Source organism: Primulina eburnea, unplaced genomic scaffold (assembly GCF_022965805.1).
Source record: "Primulina eburnea isolate SZY01 unplaced genomic scaffold, ASM2296580v1 ctg903_ERROPOS189874, whole genome shotgun sequence".
Taxonomy (NCBI): domain Eukaryota; kingdom Viridiplantae; phylum Streptophyta; class Magnoliopsida; order Lamiales; family Gesneriaceae; genus Primulina; species Primulina eburnea.
The window spans coordinates 162,754-189,874 of record NW_027331664.1 but is presented as its reverse complement, the minus strand read 5'-3'; the positions used below and the strand labels follow the sequence as shown (position 1 = coordinate 189,874).

At 35.7% G+C, this 27,121-nt stretch overlaps 3 protein-coding genes and 1 pseudogene across 6 annotated transcripts; 1 reads left to right on the top strand and 3 right to left on the bottom strand.

Annotated features, from left to right (window-relative positions):
* Window positions 1-6: 6 nt before the first annotated feature.
* LOC140822557 (ADP-ribosylation factor GTPase-activating protein AGD3-like) lies at window positions 7-4,536 on the bottom strand. The gene is made up of 3 exons (XM_073183326.1): window positions 4,126-4,536; window positions 3,100-3,176; window positions 7-2,626 (listed from the first exon to the last, which is right to left on the bottom strand). The coding sequence occupies exons 1-3, from the start codon at window positions 4,168-4,170 to the stop codon at window positions 2,503-2,505; spliced, it is 246 nt and encodes an 81-aa protein (XP_073039427.1). The 5' UTR covers window positions 4,171-4,536; the 3' UTR covers window positions 7-2,502.
* Window positions 4,537-5,337: 801 nt separating this feature from the next.
* On the bottom strand, window positions 5,338-7,883 carry LOC140822554 (trihelix transcription factor ASR3-like). Of its 2 annotated transcripts, none has more exons than XM_073183324.1 (3): window positions 7,057-7,883; window positions 6,769-6,810; window positions 5,338-5,884 (listed from the first exon to the last, which is right to left on the bottom strand). In XM_073183324.1, exons 1-3 carry the CDS (start codon window positions 7,703-7,705, stop codon window positions 5,598-5,600), a joined length of 978 nt encoding a protein of 325 aa, XP_073039425.1. In that variant the 5' UTR covers window positions 7,706-7,883; the 3' UTR covers window positions 5,338-5,597. The 2 variants fall into 2 exon arrangements, with proteins under 2 accessions (XP_073039425.1, XP_073039424.1); XM_073183323.1 differs by having other exon boundaries at window positions 7,045-7,876.
* A 1,603-nt stretch (window positions 7,884-9,486) lies between these two features.
* On the top strand, window positions 9,487-15,789 carry LOC140822552 (protein MEI2-like 4; annotated as a pseudogene).
* A 269-nt stretch (window positions 15,790-16,058) lies between these two features.
* On the bottom strand, window positions 16,059-19,383 carry LOC140822559 (OVARIAN TUMOR DOMAIN-containing deubiquitinating enzyme 1). Of its 3 annotated transcripts, none has more exons than XM_073183329.1 (9): window positions 19,333-19,383; window positions 18,619-18,771; window positions 17,955-18,020; window positions 17,797-17,880; window positions 17,561-17,683; window positions 17,150-17,202; window positions 17,012-17,061; window positions 16,809-16,909; window positions 16,059-16,473 (listed from the first exon to the last, which is right to left on the bottom strand). In XM_073183329.1, the coding sequence occupies exons 1-9, from the start codon at window positions 19,360-19,362 to the stop codon at window positions 16,207-16,209; spliced, it is 927 nt and encodes a 308-aa protein (XP_073039430.1). In that variant the 5' UTR covers window positions 19,363-19,383; the 3' UTR covers window positions 16,059-16,206. The 3 variants fall into 3 exon arrangements, with proteins under 3 accessions (XP_073039430.1, XP_073039431.1, XP_073039432.1); XM_073183330.1 differs by having other exon boundaries at window positions 18,619-18,819; window positions 19,333-19,374; XM_073183331.1 differs by having other exon boundaries at window positions 18,619-18,873; window positions 19,333-19,347.
* Window positions 19,384-27,121: the final 7,738 nt, after the last annotated feature.

The following is a 27,121-nucleotide window of genomic DNA, read 5'->3' as shown; positions in this document are numbered from 1 at the left end:
CAGAATAGTCCCATAAAAATACTGATAGAACTTATTTGCCAAAATAAACTAGGAGATTTTTAAGAAACAGCGTGAATTAGTCTAATACTGAGGAAGATTTAAATAAGACAGACCGAAAGGAAGCACTTGGATGAAAGGAAATGAAATCTAGGATGTGTAAATAATCTGAACATATGTAGGACCAGCTATTGTAAAAAAAAAAAGAACTTCATATTTATCACCACACCAGGAAGACATTGTCATCAATAGTCAATGTCGCATAGGCCTTGCTGCCCCTCTTTGGGTAATGGAAGGGCGAGGGTCCGGGTCACAAGACTAGTGCCAAAAGGTGGTTTATATAAAAGGTAAATGCAACATTGATAATTCTCGTGGAAGAGTGGGAAGCCAAGTTATGTAGGTTATGGCGTCATACTCAGAATTTAGATTCCACGTCAATTGTTCTAAGTGGTAGATTACCCTAGAAAAAAGAAAGTGGTTTGCTTTAATCTAACAGGATCTAATCCTTCTCTCTTCCTTTTCAACTTCCTCAAATTATTGATCAAGAACACATTGGTACAAAGGACAAACTCAATTGACTAAATGGCTTGTGGTTTAGAATTTAGCATTACTGAGGAATTCTTATCAAAAGAATGAGATTACATTCAATACATCATTACATTGAGGTTTTAAACCAATTATTTAATAATTCATAAAGTGAATCCGCTAACAACCGACTTTGAGATGCTGAAAAATGTTACGTTACAACCGAAGACTGATCTTTTTTATATATATAAGAAACGATATTATATTAATTGATTAAAAGCTAATAATTACCCGTGGTGGACAAGTGCTTACAAGGGATGGACAAAAGCCCTAATCATTACAACATATATAACTCCAATTCCACAATCTATCTGAGATCGAAAAATTCTTAAACTCTACGTGTTTCCCATCTAACTAGACGCTCAAATCTTAATATTGTCCCAACACTCTTCAATCGACTCCTCTTTATTGTCAGATCCTTCTATTCTGCTCCAACCATACTGACCAGCAAATACAATGAACTACCATTGTCCAAAAAGTTTACGTCCAAGATCTGCAGCAAATAGTTCGTGCGAAAATCTTGGAACTACCCATAGCAAACTCATATACTCCAAAGCTCTTATCCAAAGACAGCTCATGAAACGACAATGAATAAGTATATGGTTCTGAGTCTCCACCTCTCTCTGACATAACGCACACCAATTCGGACATAGAACACATGTAAGCCACTTCTTTTGCATCATCTCACAAGTTGGCAGCTTACCTAGCACCATTATTCATGAGAAAACTTGAACCTTAGGTGAGATCGGTGATTTCCAAATGATGTGAAAGAGAGAAAAGAAAGGAAAGTCGTTGATTGGAAAAAAAAAATTACTCATAAAAAGATTTAACTGAGAATAACTCTGAAGGATCCCTGCTCCACACCCTGATATCATCGACCCCTCCAACCAACCCGACCCTCTCTAAAAACCATAGCAAAGAGCTCAAGTGTTTCAATTTCTCATCATTCAAATCCCTTCGAAGACGCAAAACTTAGGATATAACATAACCAAAGGAATAGCTCTCTGACTAGATAAAGTAAGAAATAAACTTATTATGGACCGATAATAGTTATGATAAAGAAGGATAAAGAAGAATCCCCCACCACCTATTCTCCCAAAATCTGATCTTAACTGGTGAAAAGTCGGATAAGTTCTAAAAATAAACTTCCAAGGACTTATAAATGTAACATTCCTCGCTAAGCCCACGTCTCAACCATTATCATATAACGTATATTTGCTCACGAAAGACTAACCTACACGAGAACTGTTATCTTATTCCAGAAAACTGGATTAAGTTAAAGAGATATCTAAATTAGATTTTCAAGTATCTTGAAACCTAGAGGTCATGCAATGGTAGCTGTTGCATCTACATTAAAGCTGCAACATCAGTCAACAGCAGAAAATGTTGCAAGAAGAAAAAAAATCAGTGTTCTAAAACTCGGGCTAGGCGCCGCCCAACCACACCGAAAAGGTGCTAGGCATTTAGAGTTTTTTGGGGAATTTTTTTTTTGGCTTTTAATTTTGAAAGCCAATTAAACCAGAACATGACATAAAAAGAATTATAGGTGTCTGTTTTTAATTTTTGGGATTGAAAGCCCAATTAAAACCATGATTTGTTGATTCGTGCTTACTCTAACACATAAAAAAATCGAAACAAGCCCCAAAAGTAATTTTTTTCTTTATTTTAATTTCTCTTGCATTGTCTATTATTCTGACTCGCCTTAAGTAGAAGAAGTAGGAGGAATGAACCACATGTCAATTGGATTTTAAAAAAGATTGAGCTGAAATTTATTCTAAACATCATTACAAGTTTCTTGATACAGTGGAATTCGTCTCGCGGCGCCTAAAACACGCGCCTACGTAGCCTAGGCTTTAGGTGCCTGACTAGCATCTAGCGAATTTTAGAACCTTGAATAAAACAAGACACAGCGTTCATATATTATTGAAAAAATGATAATACACCTCCAAAGGCAACACTAATGGGGTCGTTATGCCCTCCACCAAAAGTTTCCAAAGCACCAGCAAAAGCAATGTCTCCATCATATTCCTCACCCAGGCCCTCACTGCAAGTCATACAACATCGTTAAAAGTCAAATACATACGGGAGACTAAAAGTGAACCAAGATCCAAGTACTTCTTCTCTTCATTATCTGACATAATGGATGAATTTAGCATGGCACTAGATCTTTTTATAGCCAAACCAAATAGTTCTGAAATATCTTTTTATCTCTAGTACGAAGTTACAGTACATCAGCACAGCCACTTCGAATGCCTTATACCAAGAGATAGTTACCAAAGGTAAGAGAAAATATTGTGATATTAGCTTAAGTTCAACAAATGGCACCATTTAACTCTAATTACATCAAAAGGCCTAGAGTTTCCCATATTCACTCAAAAAATATAATTTGAAATTAGATCTTAACTCATCAGGAAATAAAAACCAAGAGTATAAATTTTTATGGCTTTTCAAAATGTGAACATCAATCGAAACAAACATCAACAAAGCAAAAGCTGAAACACAGCAAAAAGTTCTCACGTGTATTTCCGACATCCTTTATAAAACTTTAGACACCTCTCCCTCAAGGATTCAGAACTTTCCTCCAATGTTTGTATCTGTAAGCAGAAATAGGTCGCATTTTTAGGAAACTTATTTAAAAAACCAGTAATTATGACTAAGCACCAACAAGCCAATGCAACCAAAGCCTAATTTTGGCTCAAAATAGTATTAGTGGATAGTGCATCCAAGGTCACTTTGTAAATTCCAACAAAATGATCTGTGATATTCAAAAGCAACTTGTTAGCTGTTCAAATGCGGAATAGTCAAATATCGAAATTGTAATTTTATTGTTCTTCAGCAGCTGCACAAAATCTGTAAAAAAGAAGACAGACTGTTCGAAGACGATGAACTAAAAATAGTTTGCATTTTATAGTAGTTATTTTATTTTATTTTTGTTTCAACTTTAATCACCCTTCATGGCAAAATAATAAATTATCAACAATATTCACCACACATTGTTTCATCAATATTAATTTAGGTGTCAACAATCAAAAGTACACGATATAAACATGGACAGGCCAGTAAATTTTTCTTCATTTTTCATAGTGAAAACACCAAGTTAGATAGGACTTGACAAGACAATTCAACGAGCTTTATTCAGAAGTTTGAATTAAGAACTCTTTTTGTAGTTATTAGAAACTTAAAATCATTAACAAGAGCCAACGGCCCAACACCACTTCCAATTGCAGTATAAGCCATGAGAAACTCGCAAAATCAAGAGAGCTATAGATTGCCCACAAAAGGTTAAGATTTAAGCTTAAAACTGACAAGTCCCACCAACTCACTGCTTAACCAAACAATTAGGGACCATAACAACACCCAACACATAAGCTATTCTCCCAGAGTTTTCGCTAAGCAATCGGCCGGAAGCAAGAATTTTATACATGTATGCTCACGAGGACAGAAAGAACCGAATCATCCATTGGCCTATAAAATATAAATTACAGCAGAAATGCAAGATTAAGCGATTAGAGTACATAGGAAAGAGAGAGAGTCGAAATGGACCTGTTTGCGGAACATAGGAGAGTCATCAAGCTTTGCAAAATGCATGTTTCTTCTGCTTCTCTCCTTGTGAGCAAGACGTAATCAACACCAATCCTCAATTAACAGAGAAAGAGTGGATCTTTTCCCCACCAAGCTTGCGGAAGCATCATATGAATCTCAGAAAAGAGGTCGCATTTTACCTTGGACCTCCAGACACACTAGCTCCGATAAACGAAAAGAGCGCACGAAAATCGTGAAAAATATTGTGTATTTTGAACTAAAACTGAAAATTCCGAGGAGAGAAGAAGGAAAAAATAAAGCCCTAGAGAAAAGGAAAGTGGAAGAGTGTGAGTGTGGAGACTGTGAGAACAATGGCGTAAAATGAAAAAGTCTCGGGAATTGATGAATGTTTTGTCGACGAATAAAGGCATCCATTTTGGTTGGGGTTGTTCTGTAATTTAGATAACAACAATTTTCCTAATAATAATACCAAATGAAATTAGCGAATTTTCTCTAATTCATATATACATATTATTTCCTTTTTGTTTTTTTTTAATTAATTTTCTCTAAATTCATATATACATATTATTTCTTTTCTTTTCTTTTTTTGTTATCTTTGAAGAAGAAAGCGAGTCGTTCCATCTCCAAACGAAAATTGTAGATCAAAATTTAGATTAATTAATGGATTGAAACATTGGCAGGACCAGCTACGCAATCATAGATTCTGCAATTGGACAAATTTAATTAAAAGGAATAAATAGTAATGTCCATAGTGGAAAACCACTGACTGTATACAATATATTTATTTATATAAGATTAACAATTAAAATTAAAGGATCAAATGAAAAGTACAAAAAGAATGGTGGTAAAGATGACAACTTTAACACACCATGGCCTAGCCTTTTGACCACTCACCATATTCTTTTCAGCTTTTCTTAATTCTATTCATGATTTGGTTTCATTCTATTTAGTGAGAAACATAACAAAAAAATTGTAAAAATAAAGAGAACAGCATTTGAGTGAGATTTTAATCCCAAATAAACATGATTTCCACCGTTCGTGAGAAAAGACAAAGCAAAAGAAGGTTAAGAGATGGGGACACTTCACAGCAACAAGACACCAAAGCAAAGACAAACCCATGCTTTTCCCCCCTTCTTCTTCTTCTTCTTCTTTTACACACACACACACACACACACACATATGCAGTTAATTGAATTCCCAAATATAATTAGATCCTGGAATCCCTAACAAAATAAATAAGAAACTAGCATCTGAATTGTCCAGCTTTTGGCATAAAGTTTGTGCAGGCCTAACTCACAATTGATCCTAAACATCAATAAGGATCATCAATAAAAAAAAAATTTAAAAAACCGCCTCCAATGTGATTTGGACGAATAACCACCAGTTCATTATCAACCGTATGCATAGCAAGTCAGGATTCCAGCAAGTACAACTACGTTTTGTACATTTCAGCTAATATAATATAATTATGGTTACAACTTATCAGCAATTCTTCCCAATGCATCTGCAAGCTTGTTGAGGACTGTTATTAAGCCATTCATATGCTCCTTGCGTTGCTCCCTCTCCAACTGAAGATGTGAGTTATGAGCTTCAAGTTGCAAGCCCATCAGTTTCCCATTTTTCTCTAAAGCTTCAATCAACTGAAGCTCAACAGATGTAGCTTCCTCGTCTCCATCCGACACAATTCTCTTTCTTTTACGTCCTTCTTGACTGCTTCTAACTTCAGCATCAGAGGCAGGTTGTTTCTCATTGGTTATGCCTGCATGAAATCCCTATTCAGATCACTCCACAAGTCTGAAAGCAGAACCAGTTTTCGATAGATCTTTCTCTATACCCCATGAAAACTGATCAAACTTCTCAGCACTGCATGCTTTGTGAATAGGAATAGCACAAATATCAATGTTTTCTTGCAACTCTATTGCATACAGAGGGATGCAGAATGAGGTACGCAATTATACTTGACACAGCCATCATCACGAACCAGGTAAATACAACACTTCCATCAATATTTCCCTAAAGATAAATGCCCACAAAATGCTCACTTCCAGCATCGGACTGCACAAATTAATCCATGCTGGTAAATCCATTTTTTAAGCCATGCTAGTAAATATTTCTGATCAAGCACATGGGTATCACAAACATTATCTTGACGACACATCAGATTTTCAGATGAAGGGTCGGATTCACCATTTTACCAGGAGATAAAAAGAAACACTATTTCCGTTTATGACCTAAATAAGAGTAAAAGATGCTCAATATTTTTGCAACTTACACTGCTCGACAGTCATCAAATGTTACTTATAACCTAAAATTTTAAGGGGCCTTAATTAAGGTCTGTTGCCTAAATTCTAGACTTGGTTAGTTGGAGAATCGATATCATAAGATGCATCCTCATTATCAACAACTGGCAGCAATACATCTCATCGCATGAATGCTACTTGTCTTTGCAACTCTCAATCAAGCAGATTTTACGTTATTCTTCACACACGGCATGCAAATATAAAACAGCTTAAAGATAATTTCAAATGAAAATTCATAAGGGTGCAAACCAAATCAAGATATCAAATTACTCGGTAGCTGCTACTTGAATGAAAATTCAAATATTAATCGAACAAAACAAAATACGTGGGCGAGATATCGTACCTCGAAGAGGTGATTCTCGAGGAAGTGGATGCTTCTCCGCCACTGCAAAAGTTGAATACCATATAATCAACACTATCTAGAATTTTACCAACAAATAGAGTATTAGTAAACGTGTACAACAGATACTGGTTGTACGAGTTTATAACAGTTAGAATACATAATATAAGACGGCGGATCATTCTAAGGCGAACCAGTGAGAATACAATTTAATGGCGCATTCATTTGTAAAAGAATCCAATCTTGACTAGCGAGGTGGAGCCGGGAAAGTTTTAATACCAGTCTCCTTACTCTGATCGGGATTCCCAGCCGGGTCTTCCTCTCTGGCCGATAGCTTGAAATCGGAGAAGAGCCCTTCATCCGCCAGGGCGCTCCGGCCACTATCAAATAACGGCTCCGCCTCGTCATCGCCCTCTGCGGCTTCACCCAGCGCAGGCGCAGGAGCAGGAGCCAGATTCAAAGATAATTCAGCAGCCTCGTCGTCTTCCACTCCACCGCCATCGAGGATATCATAAACCTCTTTGTCAAAATGGCCAGGTAACTTTCTCTCCCTTCTCAAATCATTCCTCATCAGCCAAAAAGACTCTGCTCCCTCCCTTGCTTTGGACTCCCACTCTTTAATCTTCTTAAAATCTCCGGCTAAATTGCTCCATCTCTTACGGCACTGAACGGGTCCCCGGTGAACTCCATGTCTCTTGCAGTATGATGCGACGGATGCCCATTTAGGCTCCGACTGGCCAGAACCCAATCCAAAACCCGAGACCCGGCCTCTTTTGACCCGATTCTCCGCCACCCTTTTCCCTTGTATGAGTACGAGTATCTCTTGTCGGGTCCAACGGGGCAAGCGGGGAATTTTGACTCCATCATCGCCGGAGGGATGACGGCCGTCTGCTCCACCGTCAACGGGTCCCGGAGCTAAACTCAGCTGCTCGAGTGTCATATAAAAAGATCACGTGGCTGGAGTCACGTGCGTTAAAAGTAACGGCGTTTGGTGTTAACGGAGAAGGAAGTTGTGTGAGTTGTTTCTGTCCTCTCTGAGCCACCCAGCCCTAATTACAAGATGATGAAAATGCTAATAGGGGTTTGGTTATCGTATTAATTGTGATTAAGATGGTGTTATATATTTATTCTTTTGAGTGGGTCTCATGTGAGACCGTTTCACGGATCTTAATATGTGAAACGAGTCAACTTTACCCATATTCACAATAAAAAGTAATACTCTTAGCATAAAAAATAATACTTTTTCATGGATGACTCAAATAAGAGATTCGTCTCACAAATACTACCCAATGAGATCGTCTCACACAAGTTTTTGTTATTCTTTTTCTTTTTTGAAGTAAAAATAAATATTTCATATTTCAAAATAAATATTCAATAACCAATTTTTAATTAATCATATAGCTTGGTTGGGTTGATGTTTTTTTATTTATTCAACAAGATTATAATAAGGATAACAAGCAAAATTTAATTTTAATATTCTCTTGGTTGATTTCATTCAAAAGAAAGTTATAAGTTAGGGATTCATGGTATCTTTCCACAAAAATAATTATTTTGGTAAATCAAAAATATTTTCTCAAGGAATGAACGGTGGAGGTTAGTAGATTCTCTTGTCAACTTTTTAATAAAAAAATAATCTCAAATCCAATTTAATGTTTGTCTTGTGGATTTTAAAAAAATTTAACTCCCTCTCGGCGTAATTTTTTTTTACCCTGACCAACTATTTTTTTAGAAATCACATATTCAAATGTTAAGTACACTTGAAAGTCATTTTATTAAAATAATAATCGACTATTTTATTTTGCAAATTTCCATTCACCTTCGTACTTAATGTGTTAAGAATTTCTAGTTTGACTGTTTGAGTTGTGGGACCAAAAGTTTGATTGAGATATATGTTGATAAGATGATATACAATGAACTAAATCGAGACGTTGATATTTTTTGTTGTTCTTCTTTGGTTTTTTAATAAGGTATGGCAACAAATCCTAATATTTGTTATGTCATTAACTATAAATGTGAAATGCCTTTGATAAATAAAGGCAAATTGATAAGAGTAGCATAGATAGTAGATACTCTTGATCCCTTGATAAACAAATAAAATATTAGCTTTTGATAGCAGCCATGGTAAGACAGATGAGGCAAGCGAATTTTTTGAATCTGACTAAAAAATATTGGATTCGTATTTGAATTTGTCGAATTATTTTAGTATGTTCAAAAATTTCGATTCGTTGTTCGAATATTTTTCGAATCTAACTCGAACTAAAAGTATATTATTCGATAGTTCACAACTCTTGATATTTTATAAATATAATATCAATATATATTAAATAAATAGATTTATAGCATCACTTTATTTCAATAAACTGGAATGAATCTATCTATATTATATTTGAATATGAATATGAATATGAAAGAAAAATAATATATAATTTTATAATTGGTTTATCTGATGCATGTCCAATGACATGTCTCCACATGGATATATGAATCTTATCATGATGCTACCTGTGGGGGCAGTGCCCTAACAGAATCTCAGCCATTGATTTTACATGGTGATTAAATCTGAGCTTTTGATCACTTCATGAGGTGTATGTGTGTTTAAATCTGAGCCTTTGATCACCTCATGAGGCAGTGCCTCACAAGATAGGGTGAAATAAACCGCCGTGGTGGTAGAGAATTAAAAAAAATGAGTCGTTGTTCGTCTCTTCATTTTCTAACATCTTTTATTGTTTCATTTTCAAATTGCTCGCACCATCTCTCTCTCCACAATTTCTGTGAGATCACTTGCCGTCTTCATCGATCGGCTGTGTGCAGACAAAGAGAGGGGGATAATGGATTAACGTGCAATGCAGATAAAAAAACACCAGGAGAGAGAGAGACACACGATGTTTTTTGCACGGCACAGATTCCTCCTAGATCTCTTCTGCAATCTCCCTTCCCCATGCCTTTTGCCGCAATTCATTCTCTTGCTTCTCATTCTCAAATTCTCACTTCATTCTCTCTCTCCCCCGCTCACAATTCAGATACTTCGGTCGCCTTTTCTTGCCCTCGTAGTATTTTGCTTCCTCTCGGGCCACCTTTTTGTTTGACAAGGCGAGTTTGCGCTTTCTAATCTTTGATCAATTGGGACAAGGAAGGGACATCGTTCCGGAATTCAACAAAACCCCAAAACAAAATTGTTTGGTTGCCTTAAATAAAGTCGAGAAAAAAAGAAAGGATCGTCTAAATTCTTAATCCAAAATCACACAAAACCCTCAAAACATAGTTAAGGAAAAATTCAAAATCAGATGATACGATTCAAATCCTGAGACCACGAAAAGATGTGGCCTTTGGACTCATGACACAGGGATTACACGAAAGTCCTGTTTTGCTGGAACATCTTAAATGCCGCTGTCATCAAGTAGAATTTATTGGAAAACAGGTACCTTCGCAACTTCTTTCCATCCCGTATGAACAGGCTTATGTTCTTTTCCTTTTGTGTTCTAAGCGCTGGATTCCTTACTTTGCGGATGATTTCTTCGGAAATACATGAATAATTGTGTACGTTCTTGGAGCAGGTTTTCTTTGAGGCCGGATCTTCTTGAACTGTCTTACAGAATCTACGTGCTTGTGCTTTGGTGGAAGCCAAGGCAGGGTCTCCTATGAGATCAGCCATGCAATCTGAAATAAAGAACCCTCGTGGTTTATCACCTTCTTTTCTTCCGGAGGAAATTTGTTATTCAGATGAGGTATTGATTTCCTATGAACGTTAAAACGAATCTAGGTGAACATAAAATAACAAATTCATTAATTTGGCGGTTCACTTTGAATCAGTATTAATTCTCTTCTCCACACACAAGCACCTATGCAGCAAATGTGATCGGTTCTACCTTATTACTTGTATACATTGCAGAGACAGGTTTGCTTGATGGGCCTTGCTCTTGGTTACCATGGTGAGTTATCCATTTCTCTCAGGAGTATGCAGATTGTCAGGAGTAGAAGAAGCCAGGGTCCTGGCTCAGGAAATTTGTCAAAAGTCCAATAAGTTTCCCTGTCAAATTTTTGCTGCTTATACTGATAGTTAATCTGAGGTCATAAATAGTCTGTTGGGTCTTTTAATATAAACCATTTGTGTAAGAAATATGAATCACATTGTTAAACGATTTTCCTTTCACTGTTAAAATCATTTGAAATGCCAATTAGAATCATGAGAAGGAATGATGATACCAAACTTTATCAGCATATCACAAGTTCTTGTATGTGTTTGATATGACTACGAGTAGTAGTGTCAACCTGTAACAACTGATTTTGTCTACCAATATGTTTAATGACCATTTTTGGGAGTTGCTTGAGGTTATCTGGATGTTTCACAGGCTTGAAAGCAGGTGGAAATTTAGGAACTGCTGGTGTTGCTTCATCAACTATTGAAAATAGAATCCATTTGGATTCTTCAATTGCGAAGGGACTCAATCTTCATGAATATTTTATCAGCCATGGTCAAAATGTTAACCTTTCATCAGGAAGGAACAACGCCGGAGCAGAAACAGCAGCCAATTGTTCCTTGCCGAGTTCTTTTGATCATGAGCAGAGGGTTGGGAAAAATTTGAAGATGGAGTCGGCAACCCATCTTTTAGATCGAAATAAGTTAAATTTCATGGGTGTTCAATATGAAAACAGTCTCTTTTCAAGCTCAATGTCGGATTTATTTAGCAGAAAATGTATGTCCTTGCTTCTCCTTTAGTCAACTAATACTTAAATGTTTTCCTTTATGTGCAACAGCACCAAGTACATATTTGAACTCATTAATGTATCTTATTTATGTATGTCATAAATTGCTTTTGACAAGCTGGAGATGCGAATTTAAGAGCTAGCAAGATTCAGTGGCAATATACTCTATAAAGAAAATTAATGTTTCCTTTTTGGCGTGTTTTTCATTGCAGTAATGGTACAATCAAATAATGTTTCATATGGGCCGTCTGGTAGTGTTGCCGCCTCTTACTATGAGGGAGAGGAAACTGTTGAATCTCTCGGGGAGCTTGAGGCTCTAACTATTGGCAATCTTCTCCCTGATGATGATGACTTGCTTTCTGGTGAAACTGATGGATTTGACTGCATTGTACGCACTAATGATGGGGAGTGCACAGAAGATCTTGACCTGTTTAGCAAATGTGGGAGGACTGGAACTTGGAGAAGATGGCTCTTTGCAAAGAAATTCTGTAATTTCCGACATAAGTTCTAAAAACAAGACCAGGATTTCAGGGGTACCCACTTGCAAGGACCACCACCCTTTTGAGGAGCACCCTTCTAGAACACTTCTTGTGAGAAATATAAGTAGGAATGCTGAAGATTCTGAATTACGATGATTTTTGAGGTCAGAACCGTTCATTCTTTCAAAGTGCAAGACTTAAAGTAGCAGTTCAAGCATTTATTTTGATAGCATTCTTACTAAAGCAAAAATTTATATTGTCAAATGTGGTATTTCTAGCAATATGGAGACATCCGCTCTCTGTATACAGCATGCAAGGATCGGGGCTTTGTCACGGTCTCATATTTTGATATAAGAGCGGCTCTCAATGCATTGGAAGCTCTGCAGGATAAACCATTGCAGCGTATGAAACTTGATATAAATTTCTCATATCCAAAGGTGATATATTGCTATGTTTCACCACCTAACACTTGTTTCATGTTTTTCCGCTTTTTGAGTTTTTCTGTTATTCATCTTACCTACAAATTTCTTTGTCTGGACTATTGTTTTGCTGTATATTTTTGTCAGGATAATCCATCAGAACGAGATATAAATCTAGGTGCTCTTGTGGTTTTTACCTTTGATCCTTCTATTTTTCTGGGGTGCAGATTCGTGGAACTCCACTTAGAAGTGAGAACAAATATGTGGAGTTTCATGACATAAGAGACACAGCAACAGCTTATCATGCATTGAGCAGGAGTAACATATCTGGAAAGCAGATTAGCTTGAACCAGGCCATCCTGGAGGATGTGAAAGGTGGATTTAATAATTGTACTTCGTGCTTCACCAGTCATTTCTGTAATACTTTACTTTCTTTCTTGAACATGATCATTAACGAAACCAGACTTAAGAATAAAGATTTTGTTGATTGAGTATGTTGGCAGATGAGTGCACATATAGAATTTTCTGCCGATTACACCGACTTACACGCTGCTCTAAATAGGTTAATGCAGTCTTTTTCTTCAGAGCTGGAATTCGAGAGAGATGGTCTTCAGCCACAATACCATAGCCTTCCTAATACCTTGGCAACGTGATTTTCTGGTAGTTTAGTTAATGTTGAGACGGTTCAACGGCGTAAAATTAACTGAAAATTTGATGAGGATGTGTTGGAGTATTTTCCAGAATCGCTGCTACTTGGGGGAGCTTCAGACTGTACAAGTAATGGAACTCTCTGCGGTCCTTGCTCAATAGCTGGAGGCCCTCATAGTCCAGTCTTGGATAATGTCATTCATTCTTGGGAATCATCTAGTGTATCTAACAGCTTACCCTCTCTGGTAAGGGTTGAATATATAAATCAGTCACATATTGGTTAATCTGGCCATTTAGGGACCCACTCGAAGTTCGAGTTGCATAGCATGCCAAATCTTCATACTCAATCTCTTCCAGAATATCAGGATAGTTTGGCAAATGGGCCCTCATTTGGTTCTCCAAGTAATATGGCTGCAAATATTAGTTCCCGAACACCAGAAATACTCGATAACCAGCAATTTCGTAGAATCATATCCACTGGACAGTCAAGTGATTTAAAAGAAGGTAATAAAAGACATGGTCCTACGGCTTTATTTTTATGTTTCTTTACTAGCTTTATAAATTTTGCTATTTAATTTGCGGGTACCTAAGCTAATTCATAGGTTGATCATCTTTAGATAGATTTGTAGTAGCGGGGATACACTCTATGATTATAATTATACGTTATATCTTATAAATTAGAGGCAGAAAGAACAAGAAATCATTCTGGACTACAAGCAGACCTTTCTTCCTTTCCAATATTCTCTCTGACTGTAGTCTGTAAGCACTTGTATTAGCAATCCCTCCTTCACTAACAATGGGTCCTCTGCAGTCTGCGTACTGGAATTTTTTGGGGAAAAAGACTACTAGCTTTTAAGATTACATTTTACAGCAGTCTGAGTGATTGGTTTTGCTGGTTTCAGGTTTTGTTTCCCCTGGATGTGGGAGCTGTGCCCCTCCAGGGCGTCGCTACCCGTGGAGTAATTCACTTCAGCCACAACCTCAATCCATTGTCTGGCCTAATTCACGATCATTCGTCAATGGGATTTGTGCTGCTCTTCCACAACATTTGAATGCCGTTCCTAGAACACCTTCTCATATGCTGAATGCTCTTCTACCTCTAAATAATCACCATGTAGGTTCTGCCCCATCTGTCAATCTATGGGACAGACAACATGCTTATCCTGGGGAGTCACATGATGCTACTGTATTTCACCCAGGCTCACTTGGGAGCATGAGAATTTCTGGTAACTCACCTCATCCATTAGAATTTGTGCCTCGTAACATATTTCCTCGAACTGGCGGAAATTGTTTGGATGTGTCCATTCCTTCAAGAAGTAATGGACTGCACCCCCCACAGCAGAGGTGCGTGATTTATCCTGCAAGAGTTCAAATGATTCCCGTGATCAATATGATTATCCTAATGAATGCTCTAGAAACCGCAGAACTGATGGAAATTTGAGTCAAACATACAACAAGAAACAGTTTGAGCTTGATGTGGAACGAATTGCCCATGGAGAAGATAAGCGGACCACCCTTATGATTAAGAATATTCCCAATAAGTATGTTACTGCCCCTTCTCTCTCTCTCTCTCTCTCTCTCTCTCTCTCTCCCCCCCCTGTTTTTTTTCCTACACTAGGAACTGTTTTCGGATCAACTTGATGATTAACTTTTTTCAGACATCAAGCTGATAGACATACTTGATAATGAATGATTTACTACACTACATAGATACATATCGTTCTCCATTCTCCATTCTTCCTTTCATTCTCCATTCTTCCTTTCATTCTCATGTACAAGTGGAGGTAATATTGGACAGACCTGGCCTATGATTTCATTTACTTACCCATCGATTTTAAGGTAAGTATATTTTTACTCCTGCAGAAATTATTTCAATTCGTTCAAGATACTTTTGAAATTTGCGACGAGTATTTTCTGTGTTCAAATTTTTTATATTCTTTTTTTTTCTTTTTCATTTCATTTCAGAACAAATGCAACGTAGGCTATGCTTTTATAAATATGACCGATCCTTCCCTCATAGTTCCCTTTTATCAGGTAAACTTATAGAAGTTCTTCTTACACTTGCTATTGTGAGTTGGATTGAAAGCACAAGTTTATTTTGTATATTTTTTTCTTTTTGGTTCTACAGACATTCAACGGCAAGAAATGGGAAAAGTTTAATAGTGAAAAAGTAGCAACCTTGGCATATGCAAGATTACAAGGAAAGGCTGCCCTCATTGCACACTTCGAGAATTCAAGCTTGATGAACGAAGACAAAAGCTATACTCTTCCACACAGAAGGTCCTAATGCAGGTGATCAGGTACGAGGTAGCAGCCCACCATGCTATGGAACCTGGAGTACTCTGACACTTCATGTTGTCACACATGAAATAACATGAAAAACATTTACCATATGGCGTACTTTCACTGTAGGTTCCCTTGCCAATGGGTTCTAATATTCGACCAAGGCTTGGGAAGATTCGAGCCAGGATTTCGGAGAAAGATGATCAAGAGATTCCACCGAATTGATGAACTGTGTGACCAAAGACTCGGATCATACAATTGCCACTGATTTGTCATAAATTTTGAAGGACTTAATTCTATATACATTGGTTACGCAAGCAGCTTCTATTTTGCCTTTCCTTTTTTCCTCGCATCCACCTTTTCTGTTTGTTTTTGTATCTCAGGCAGTTTGCATACAGGTTAAAAAGCCAGATATAGACATTTTGTAATGATTTAGCGACTTGATGACTGTTTAGAATCATTGGATGAGATTATGAATTTTTAAATCGTTTTCCACAAATTCTCAACGATATTTTTCGTCTTTGTGACTAGTGTTGTTGTGAAACAATCTCCTTGGCCTTTATCATAGGAGTAAATCAATAAATTGGCGATCCATGACCGTTGGAGGTAGACGTATACATCAAGAAATTATTTCGGGACAAACAAGGAAAGGAATCAGAAAGAAATTATACCTTTCCGATGAAAAATAAGGAGCGACTGTACTCCAAAAGCATAGTCAGGTAGACAATCATCAAGAAATTATTTCGGGACAAGCAAGGAGTCAGAAAGAAATTATACCCTTTGCGATGAAAAATAAGGAGCGACTGTACTCCTAAAGCATCATCGTGTTAAAGTCAAATACAAGAACGACCAAGCAACACCAACCAGAATCACCAACCATAGACTAACAGAGTATGAGCGGTAACAAGTCATTTAGGGTACAGAATATCATAATGACCTGGTCGGTATAGCAAGGTAATAAACGGCTTATGTGCCTCAGAGCTACAAGCATTGCTGTCATTAGGATTAGCTGCAAATGGAGTGAAATCGTGATGGTTTACACTGACATGGCCTTTATCGTCATAACTTCGGTCAAGATACACTATGCGTATTGGAATTCCCAATGCGTCTGACAATGCCGTAATGTGAACATGATCACTCTCTTCTCCCATAGGTTCCACTGATGACTTGCAAAACTGCATCAACATCATAACACTCTAAAAACCAGAAAAACGGTCTCTTTAACATCTTGACATTTCTATTCAAATATGCACCCATAAGATTATGTGAGCAGTGAGATGTGGATGCCGGTCTGCATCATACTAAGTGTGTCATGGAGGGGAATATATTTCATATACTTAATCTGACGTGAATTTTTTATAATTATAATACGTGGAAATAATAGAAGTCTGTCTGCATTCAATGATTAAACAGGATTCCTTCATTGATAGGCTTACTCTACAGGCACTACAACTTGCAATCCACCGAGAGAAACAGAAATCAAATACGAAGAAAGCTCATATAAACCAACCTGCTCCACCGACATGTTTGTCAATCCATGAATAAATGGCTCATAGAAGTCTGAACGTTTTCTGATTTCACCAGATGTAATAAATCTGAAGAACATCACAACTATAACAAGAACATCATTAGCTAAGAATTGAGACATGAGCCAAAAACACAAAATGAATTTTATGTTTTTAAGTTTGTCATATTAATATAGAAAACACTCACCGTAGTCAGATGTTGACTGATCTCTACTTCTCTGAACAAGTTCATCACAGCTGATGCCATCATAACAAACATGTTAGCCCATATATGACCAATGCACGGCAACTATAATCAGAAAGAGCTCAATTAAGAATTTCATACCTGACGGGAGCTTCACTCCTGGTAACAACACTTTCAAGTTGCTCAAGAAATAGCTGAAAATACTCAAACAATTAAGATTCAGGAAGTTACAGCAATCAGGCAATGTACAATGCATAAACACACTGAAGCTGTTTTCGCTTTTGTTTTGAAACAAATACCTTTTGATACCCAAATTCCATGTGTGTGTTGGGGGAGGGGGAATCTTTAGACGTAGAAATCACAATTCATAAATTGCATGACTGTTAAGGACAAAACCAGTATAGACTTAATTGAGTGTGAAGAAAGACATGATCTTTATACAAATCTAAAACCTAACAAAAGGTTTGCAAAATGCTATAAGAGATTTAACTAATTACCAAATTGCCTTCAAAGAGTAGACAAACACGGAAATTCAGATTAAATTTTCAGTACCGCAAAAAAATCTTCGAAAGTAAATTCAGCATGGCCTAAACTGAGAAGCGTCTTTCTGCATTGCTCCACATTGGCCGTGATACGGTCAACTTCTGCCTGATCTTGTGATTCAAGAATATAGTCCTGTATTTTGATCAAATAATCTTACACTAGCTTAAACAGAAGTCCTGTAACCTCAATGTAGAATTATGCAAGGAAATATGGAGTGCATCAAGTAAACTAATAAAGAGCTCTACAAGGTAAGCAAACATGAAGCTGCGAAAGAAGCAATTCCCATCTCCTCTTGTTCGCCTAATGGCAGCGTATTGTGCAGCCAGAACCTGCCGATGTTTCAAGAACGGCTAGTTAGCATGGAGAAATATCAACTGGAACAGTGATATAAAATTCTCCGGACCTTGATTTTCTCCAGCAAAATTGGGCTTCCCAGCTGATATTCGACTGCTAACGAAGAGATAGGTTCCTGCAATGGCATCACCATGGTCTTCAGTCAATCAGTAAAATCAGTTGATGCAGTGCAATTATAATGTTCAGGACCTCATTGTTATTCTAGAAAAATTTTGAGCCAATTGTTAATCAGTACATATTTTCAAGCAACCTAAATGTTCTACAGGGCTCACCTAATTTACACTTCCAATCACATGCCAAAAATAACAAATAAAAATCACATTAACTTAGATGTATGGATGACTTCAAATTCCCGAAGCTGTGACTGTTACTAAATCTAGTTTAAACTGAATGAAGACACAAATCATGGTTGAGGGTATTAGGAGACAGCCCCACTAGAAACTCAAGCAAAACACAACTGCTCACTATCATAACCAGAGCTTCAAAAAATTATTTGAAGCAACTTCAATCAATAAACATCTTCATTTAACCAGAAGAAATTATTTTTATTCCAATCATGAATGGACATACTAAAGTGAATTCAACACAAAACACACCAAATTCTAACCAAACAAACAGTTATAGATCAGTAAACACACAGTATAACTACAAATAATGTAAATCATGCTTCTTTACTAAAATTTCGATACAATAAGAATTAGAGGCTTTCTTGCCTTGTCACCGATGAATGGAATTTTCACAGCTTCGTCAGCCTGGACGGAAGAATGCATATCATCTTCACTGAAATGCTTCAAGTAATCTATTTCAGGTATTTGCATGGATTTAATGGCCTCTGAATCAGAGTCCACCACGTGACCATCCTCACTCTGCATCTTTATTTCCGTGAGAGGAGAGTTTTCCAGTTCCTAACAGATCTTGTGCAAACAAATTCCAGAACGCATGGATGGACTTGAGATAACGTAATAATTCTAGAGGGATAAGGGAAACGTAAAATAAAACAACGCACCCATCAATTAACCACTTCCAATAATATGTTATAGTCACAGTATGGAAAATATGACAAGAAAAATCTCCCGTTCAACGAATATGTAAAACAGGAGAAAAAGAGAAATGTTGCACATTGTCCACTATTCAAAAGCAAGAATGTTCCACCTAGTAATTACAAACAATGGGCAGTAAGTAAAAATGAAAAACGCTACAAAATAGATCCAATTAAGGAACTAGAGCCCACGAAGCTTAAGGAATCACGCAATAGGTGAGTACTAAAAGCGGACTGAAAAGTAGCGAATTTCCCATATAATAATGAGAACAAACGCAAACAAAAACTCTACGTCTAAAAAAATCATAAATCCCATATGCCAATTGGGCATGGTTTGGAGGAAATAAAGAATTCAAATTCGCAGTTGGGAATCAGAAGAACGAAATACCTGCGGAGAAGAAGATGAAAGATTGGGCATACAAAATCAAACGTGAAATTGAGTGGATTAATCTTCTATATAGATTATACGAAAAGCAATACAGAGACAGGTTGAGGCCCAGCCCAATTGCAAAGCCCACATCCAGAGCAATCACATTCGGCCTAGTTAGTTTATGGGGGGCTGGTTGCGGTAGGAGGGTTGCTTCGATGTTATATCTGGGGACACTATCTCACATAATTTTGGATGGACAATATTCACACATTTACGTGATTTTAAAAAATTAGTGGACCCCATGTATATATGGCTAAATTTGGATTCTATCATGGAGTAATGTCCTTATATGTATGATAAAATCAACCGGGTAGGAGTCATGTGCTTGTAAATTCAACTTCTCTCTAGTTTGTTAAATATTTTATAAATACTAGTAAATTATGCACACAAATTTCGTGTGTAATATTAAAATCATAATTTATATAAGATTTTTTTAGTTTATTAAATGCTTAATTTCATGTTTAATTTAATAATAATTGATAGAAATTAATGAGGAATTATAGTGCAATTTGATAAGGGTAATATTGAAAATAAGTTGTGACAATTTTGAAAAAAAAAATGTTGGTGTAAGGATAATTTGGAAAACAAAATATAGTGTCCTCTAATGTCAGATTTTTTTATATAATAATATATATTGTCGAAAATTGATGACACGATCACTTGACTGATCGAGAAGAGTAAAAGTGATATTATCATCATCATCAACTAATAATGCATAAATCTAGCAGAAAAATCATTTTAATGAGTGGACTTTCATTTTATTTGTAGACAAAATTTTAAAAATGACATACATTAATGTATTATTAATTACTCTTTATAATTTTAAACTTCCCAACAACACCAACCATATCTGGTATTTCCTCCTCCAATTATCTCTTATTAAAACTGCACGTAAACCACCAATGAGAAAGTATGGGATCTCATAATATAAATATGAGATGAACATATTTCCAAGTAAGTGAAAAATCACATTCAATTGGAACAAGGTCGAAGAGAAATCAAATTTCATTGCACCAAACATCATATGAAAGTCTATTTTAGAACCAATACATCCTTATGGGGTCATGCTTAACCTTAACGTACTGGACTTAAAAAACAAAGAAGACCTCATAGATGACATGACATTGGCTATGAAAATCCAACAAGAACACTTAATCTCAACCAAAAAAAGTTCATTAAACTTTTAGAATGAGTCTGATGAGATCAAGAAAAATCGTCTCGGACATGATTTCGGTAGAAAATAAAGAGTCGGTCATAGCAGGATAATCTCTTAATGAGATAGCTAGAAGAATGACAACCCTATTTGAAGCACAATTTATAGGGGCATACTATTTTAACAGTCAACACACATAGAAGAAAAAGAAATATACTCAAGCTCTGTATAGTCTTGAATTACATGACATATATTTAGTAGATGAATATATTATGTCATGCATTAAATAGAGATGAAATTCAGAGATCGAAGAAAATATAGCAATGCAACTCTTCTTCGCCAAAATACCAAGTCTTTGGAAAGAAATATTAATTAGAGAATATATCCTTAACAATCCATATACTTTGGCCAAGGAACCTCTTTCTACAAAAGAAAATTGACATAATGTTGTCATATGACATCATTACAAAATAATTACAAACGATTAAAGTGTATCAATAAATGTATTCATTTATGATGTAATGAAAACTATTTTTCAACAATAATTCGAAGTAAGTCACAAAAGCAGATTAGGAAGCGTTTCAGATCTCATCCTTATGCTAGAAGTGGAAGAATTATAAGTACTTATTGGGAACCAAGAACAATATGGTCTAGAAAAAAATCAAATCTTACAAATCTTGGCAAAGAAGATGATCATCAAGAAGTAGGATGTCATCTCAAGTATCGAACTTATTTCGAAGCACGAGACAAACATCGACAAAGAAAACTTCCATAAGAGCTCAAACTCGAGCTAGTGAAAGTTTTAAAGATCTAATTGCTGGACATGTGGAGCAAAAAGTCATATTTCGACCAACTGTCCAGAAAATATCATAAAATGAATAAAACGCTTTGAACTAACTCCGAATATTGAGAAAGCTGTTTATTACCAAGATATAGTTCAAATATACAAGTTTTAAGACATTCCTTCAGATGAGAGTATAATTCAAGAAGAATAAATCTTGAGTCACGAAGAATCTGATAGAACATAATAAGAATCTGACTGAAGACGAGGTGTTTTGACACAAAACACACGAAAACTTGTCTGGTTTTGTTAGACAGACAACAATATCTCATAACATGTTCTTAAATATAATGAGATAACAACCTAATGCTGTTTGGATTAACAAATGCATCAGTAGTGTTTAGGGATACAATGAATAGAGTGTTTATAAATTTTCTGGATAAGTTTTTGATTGTCTTTATTGATGATATACTGGTGTATTCAAGATCAAAGTGAGTACATAAGGAGCATTTACGATTGGTACTTCAAACACTTCGAAATCCTCAATTGTATGCTAAATTGTTGAAGTGTGAATTCCGAATGGATAGCGTGATATTTTTGGGTCATGTGAATATGTGATATCAACCCAAAGATAATCTATAGATCCAAGTAAAGTTGAAGCATCCATGAGTTGGGATAGGCTAACCAAGCATCTATGAGTTGGGATAGGCTAACCAATGTACCGGAGATTCAAAGTTTTATGGGACCAGTCGATCGAGTATACAGAAAATTCATTGAAGGATTTTTGTAGATTGCTTGACCTATTACCCAAGTGACCAAGAAAGATGCAAGATTTATTTGGTCAAATTAATGCGAAAAGAGTTTTTCTTTAATTGAAAGAGAAGTTTACAACAACACCAGTGTTGAAATTGCCATTTGGATCAGGTGGATTTGTGGTTTGTACCGATGCATCATCAAGAGGTTTGGGATGTGTTTTAATGCAACATAGAAAAGTTATTGTCTATGCTTCAAGGCAATTAAAAACACACGATTCTTGATATTCTGCTCATGTTCTTGAAATAACATCCATTGTTTTTGCTTTAAAATTTTGACAACATTATTTTTATGGTGAACAATTTTATTATTTACTTGGATCACAAGAGTCTGAAATATCTATTTACTCAATAAGAACTGAATATGAGGCAGAGACGATGGTTATATTTACTGAAGGATTTTGACTGTGAAATACAGTAATTGTAAGGTCCAAGAAATTTAAATTTACGTAACTTGAAGGCATGCAATCTTGGGTTTTATTTAAATTACGTGTTTATATATTTTTATGCATTTAATGCATAATTATTGCATGATAGGAGTCAGTTTCACGATTTTTTTAAAAGTTCATGCATTAGGGTTTTTAAGCTGCATTTCGCGCTCGAACGAAGAACGGAGACCGGGAAAAAATTAAGAAAAAATATTTTTATTGAATGATTAATTTTATTAATTAATATAAGGTGTTTTAAGTGTATTTTTCAATAAATAAGCTTTGCTGGATAATATTTTTAATCGATGCATAAATTTTATCGAATCGATGGAATTTTTGAGGGCTCGGGCGATATTTTCAAAAATGTACCTAAACGAAATATTTTTCGAGACTGTATTTGGAATTGATGGGCTTATTTTTAAGCTTAATGGACTCAAAATCCTTTTAAGGCCCATTAGCACTTGATTATCTATTTAAATACTACACTAATCCACCCTGAACCTAGCAGCCACCCACCCCTATTCCTCAGCAACATTTCACGTGAGAAAATCAGAAGCAAAGCGCCTCCTCCATTTTCTTTCAAGAAAAATCATTCTTTTTCCTCTAGTGCTTCTCCGACGCGCGTTGCTTCGAGTTTGTGAGCCTAAAATCATCAAGACACGCTTGTATCATCTTTTCCTCTTCATTCACACCATATTATTGCTATTATTTATGTAAATACATGATGGTTCATTTCGGCTAGCATGAAAATTCGTTTGTTGTAAGATTTGGCATGATTTTTGTATTCATGTGTTTGTTACTCACGTTTTTTTTATTTGTTGCAAGGGAGCTGCTGAGTTGTGTTGCTGAGGGTCTGTTAACATCAAGGAGTAAGGGGTTTTTAGGCTAGATTCGAAGCCTTGTCGAGTTGGAAGGGAGATGAGCGAGTTACTTAAGGGTTCTGTTTGTTGGTGAAGAGATCGATGGCTAGACGTGAACCATGGTGCAAGGGAGACTCCAGACCATGGACCAGACTCTGGTGGGTCTGAACCATGGTCTGTAAAGGATTGAACTCGGCTAAGTTTAGGGTAGAGGCTGCTTGAGCGAAGGGCACTCGGGTGGGCTTGGGTGTGCTTCGAGTGGAGCAAGGAGATGCGTGCGTCATGTGGGATGCATGGAGATGAAAGTCCTGGTCAGCTAGGTCCAGTAGGGTCTGGTATAAGTCCTAGGTGGCTGGTTTAGGTCTAGTAAGGGCAGCGATCGAGCTAGAGCCGAGGGATGGTATTTAGGATTTTCATGTGTGGATGGCCGAGTTATTCCAGGAACTTGTAGGGGCTATTATAAAGTTTAGGAGACTGGTATAGATGGTTTTAATGCTGTAAATGTGTTTTTAAGGAGTAGTAAAAATTCAGGAGAAATTTGGTTAAGTTTCGTTTCGATTCGGGTTAAAACCGGGACCCCGGTCAAAGTTTTAAAACGAATCGGTTAAGTTTTGAAACAGGTTTGAGTTTATGTCTAAGAAATACTTTTAATAAGTTTTGGGATGTTTTAAGGAGTTTGGTAAGCTTCGGGTAAAAATTTAGAGGTCCAGAGGTAAAATGGTCATTTGGGCTTTTCCAGGGGCAAAATAGTCATTTTGCACCCGAGATGAGTTTATAGTCTTGGAAGCGGCGTGAGCATATATTTATCATGTTTTAAAATGTTTATGCATCATGTATATAATTTTTACGTAATTACGAAAATTACGGTGCATGCTTGGTTTCAAGAAAAATTTACGAATATGCATGTTTTCATTAAGTGGTAAACATGATGACACGTTTTGAAGGATGAGATTTGGTTGTGACTAACATGATTATATGAGATATTATGAGCTGAGGCTAAGGCTCAGTGGACGGGTAATGCTGTTGCTGATGTCCCCACCGTCGGGTACCGCAGTTTATAGATGGATCCGTCGAATAGAGCTGATATGAAAGTCACAACTAACGAACTGAATTCAATTAAAAGGAAATGTATACGTATATGATTATATGTTGAGATATGTTTTGACACGTTATGATTTTAACGACATGTTTATGTTCATGTTTTTAAGTTCATGAAACATATGTTGAACACAATATTTTCACTGTTGTGTGCTACGTATATGTACTTGCTATTAACAGTGCAGGTGTGTTGAGTCTTTAGACTCACTAGACGTGTTTGTTACATGTGAGAATTTAGATGAGGAGACTCGAGGTGCCGAACTCTGAGTAGGCATGGCTGGATGTGCGAGCACGACCCAAGGACCACACTTTTTCGCGTTTTACCCAGCAGACATGATAAATTTTATACGTTTTTATGATACGCCGTTAATTTTCAAGATTTTTTCTTTTTTGTTTTATTCATGCATGATTGAGGGCTGAGTTGGCAATTTTTACATTAAAAATTTTTCTCGTTGTCGATTGTTTATGATTAATTTTTTAATGACATATTTCTCAGCAGGATTGCATGTATGAAAATATTTAAAGGTTTATTTTCGAAAATGTGAGCTTTTTAAAAAAATAAAATATTTCCGCATTTTAAATTAGTTGATGTTTCAGTAATAACCAGGGTTTGCCCTAGAGATGGCTCCAGTCATTTGAAATGGCTTGTGTGGCATCCATGTGCGCATGAGAGTTACGATATCTGAGGTCTATCCCTCAATGTTGGCTTGATAGAGTAGTAGCGACTATCTACAGCTGATAATTACAAGATAAAGAAATTATTATTTTTGATTATATAATATTTGAAATAATCTATGATATGAACTTACCAATGTATTATCAATATAAGTGAATTGGAAGTTCATATAAAAGGAATTCCAGGAAAAAAATAGATCAATTGGTTCTTGAGTTATAGTTTATTGAGGAACACAAACCTATAAAATGTCTAGAGAAGGTAATGGAATTTATGGCAGATGATAGAATGTCGAAAATTCATTGACCACGAGCCTAATATACATCCCAATAGGGATGTTATATGAACAATATAAGGTAGAATATTTTGCAGCTTATATTGATTCAAGAGTTGTAATATGTTTAAAAAAAAAAGAAGTTTATACAAAAGAATTGGAAGAATAATGATCTCATATTGTCGGACGAGATTTCTCCAAGCGAATCTTAATCCTATGTAAGTGGATTAAGATGATAAAATATTAATCGAAAATGATAGACAAAAACCTTTGCACGAGGTAAAAACACCATCGATTTATTTTCATGATACATTAGCAGACATTTTGTTATGAAATAATTTATTGCAAATGTTTAAATCATATACACAAAAAAAAAAACGAAACTAGAAGATTAATGTTCACAACACTATGTGATCACAATATCATAGTCCAGAAACTAAAAAATGAACTTTACAGAAAATTGTCAATCCACTTTTGAAGCATGTGAGGCGATGAAGAAAAACTTCTGAACCAAAAAATGAGGGATTCTAGAAGATTTGGAGAAACAATGCTTCAATTAAGAGCATATCAAAGTTTTCAAAAAAAAAAATAGAAATAAAAAATATCTCTAGAAGATATCAAGAAAATAAACAACGAAAACTACAATGAAAATCTCTTGGCATGGTGGGGCATGAACCTAACTCCAAGACATCCTTAAAATTAAGGAAGACAAGGAATATGAGTTCGTCATATGTAGGTCTATCTCAATTAACATAGTAGATCAAAAAGATATCGAGATTATTACCAAGGAACATATTAAACATCGATTTAATAAAATCATGTATATCATCATATAGCAGTCCACATTTTTTGGTAAGAAATCATGATGAAATAGAAAGAACAAACTCAAATTAGTAATTAATTATCAATAAATTTTAAAAACATTCTAGATTTTGATGGGTATTTTATACCCAGTAGAGAACAAATTTGTATACACAATGCCAAAATATTCCCTAAATTTGATTGTAAATCCCGATTCTATGAAATTCGGATGAAAGAACAAAGCGAGATTCACAGATTTCTCTACATCACAAGGTCATTATATTTTGGAGGTATTAACAATGAGATTGACTATTGCACACCAGATATTTCAAAGAAAAATGAATAATCTATTTAAAGATTAATTAAAATTTATATTTGTTTATATTGATGATGTTTTAATAGAATCTAAAAATATAGATGAACATATTAACATTTAGAAATTTTTTCTAAGATGTGTAAAATGAAGGATTAGTCTTATCAGAAAAGAAGACAATTATCACAACAAAGAATATTAAATTCTTTGAAATAGAAATCGATGAGTCGTGAATAATCATGCAAGAACACAATGTGAAAAAGATGCATAATTTTCCAGAAAAACTCAAAGATAAGAAATAACTTCAAAGGTTTTTAGGAGTTATTAATTTTTCTGGAATACTTATAAAAATCAGCAAAAAAGGAAAGTGTTTAATACATTACTAAATAATGATGCATGTTTCTTATAGACAGTAGAACACACAAAATGATTAATCCAATCAAAAGAGAATTGAAAAATCTCCTAAAAATGCCTATTTGTCAAGATGAAGATAATATAGTATTATATACAGATGACAATGACTAATGGTGAGCAGAGTTTCTTACAAAGCTCAC

What these genes read in the sequence shown, in the direction of transcription:
- LOC140822557 (XM_073183326.1), bottom strand. Translation starts at nt 4,170, where the DNA reads ATGCATTTTGCAAAGCTTGATGACTCTCCTATGTTCCGCAAACAG. An exon ending in CTCCTATGTTCCGCAAACAG is followed by an intron (nt 3,177 to 4,125) that starts GTCCATTTCGAC and finishes TTCTGCTTACAG; the next exon opens with ATACAAACATTGGAGGAAAG. An exon ending in AAAGGATGTCGGAAATACAC is followed by an intron (nt 2,627 to 3,099) that starts GTGAGAACTTTT and finishes TATGACTTGCAG; the next exon opens with TGAGGGCCTGGGTGAGGAAT.
- LOC140822554 (XM_073183323.1), bottom strand. Translation starts at nt 7,705, where the DNA reads ATGACACTCGAGCAGCTGAGTTTAGCTCCGGGACCCGTTGACGGTGGA. An exon ending in CGATCAGAGTAAGGAGACTG is followed by an intron (nt 6,811 to 7,044) that starts GTATTAAAACTT and finishes CAACTTTTGCAG; the next exon opens with TGGCGGAGAAGCATCCACTT. An exon ending in TCGAGAATCACCTCTTCGAG is followed by an intron (nt 5,885 to 6,768) that starts GTACGATATCTC and finishes GATTTCATGCAG; the next exon opens with GCATAACCAATGAGAAACAA.
- LOC140822559 (XM_073183329.1), bottom strand. Translation starts at nt 19,362, where the DNA reads ATGCCCAATCTTTCATCTTCTTCTCCGCAG. An exon ending in TTTTGCTGGAGAAAATCAAG is followed by an intron (nt 17,881 to 17,954) that starts GTCCGGAGAATT and finishes AAACATCGGCAG; the next exon opens with GTTCTGGCTGCACAATACGC. An exon ending in CTTTCGAAGATTTTTTTGCG is followed by an intron (nt 17,203 to 17,560) that starts GTACTGAAAATT and finishes GAGTATTTTCAG; the next exon opens with CTATTTCTTGAGCAACTTGA.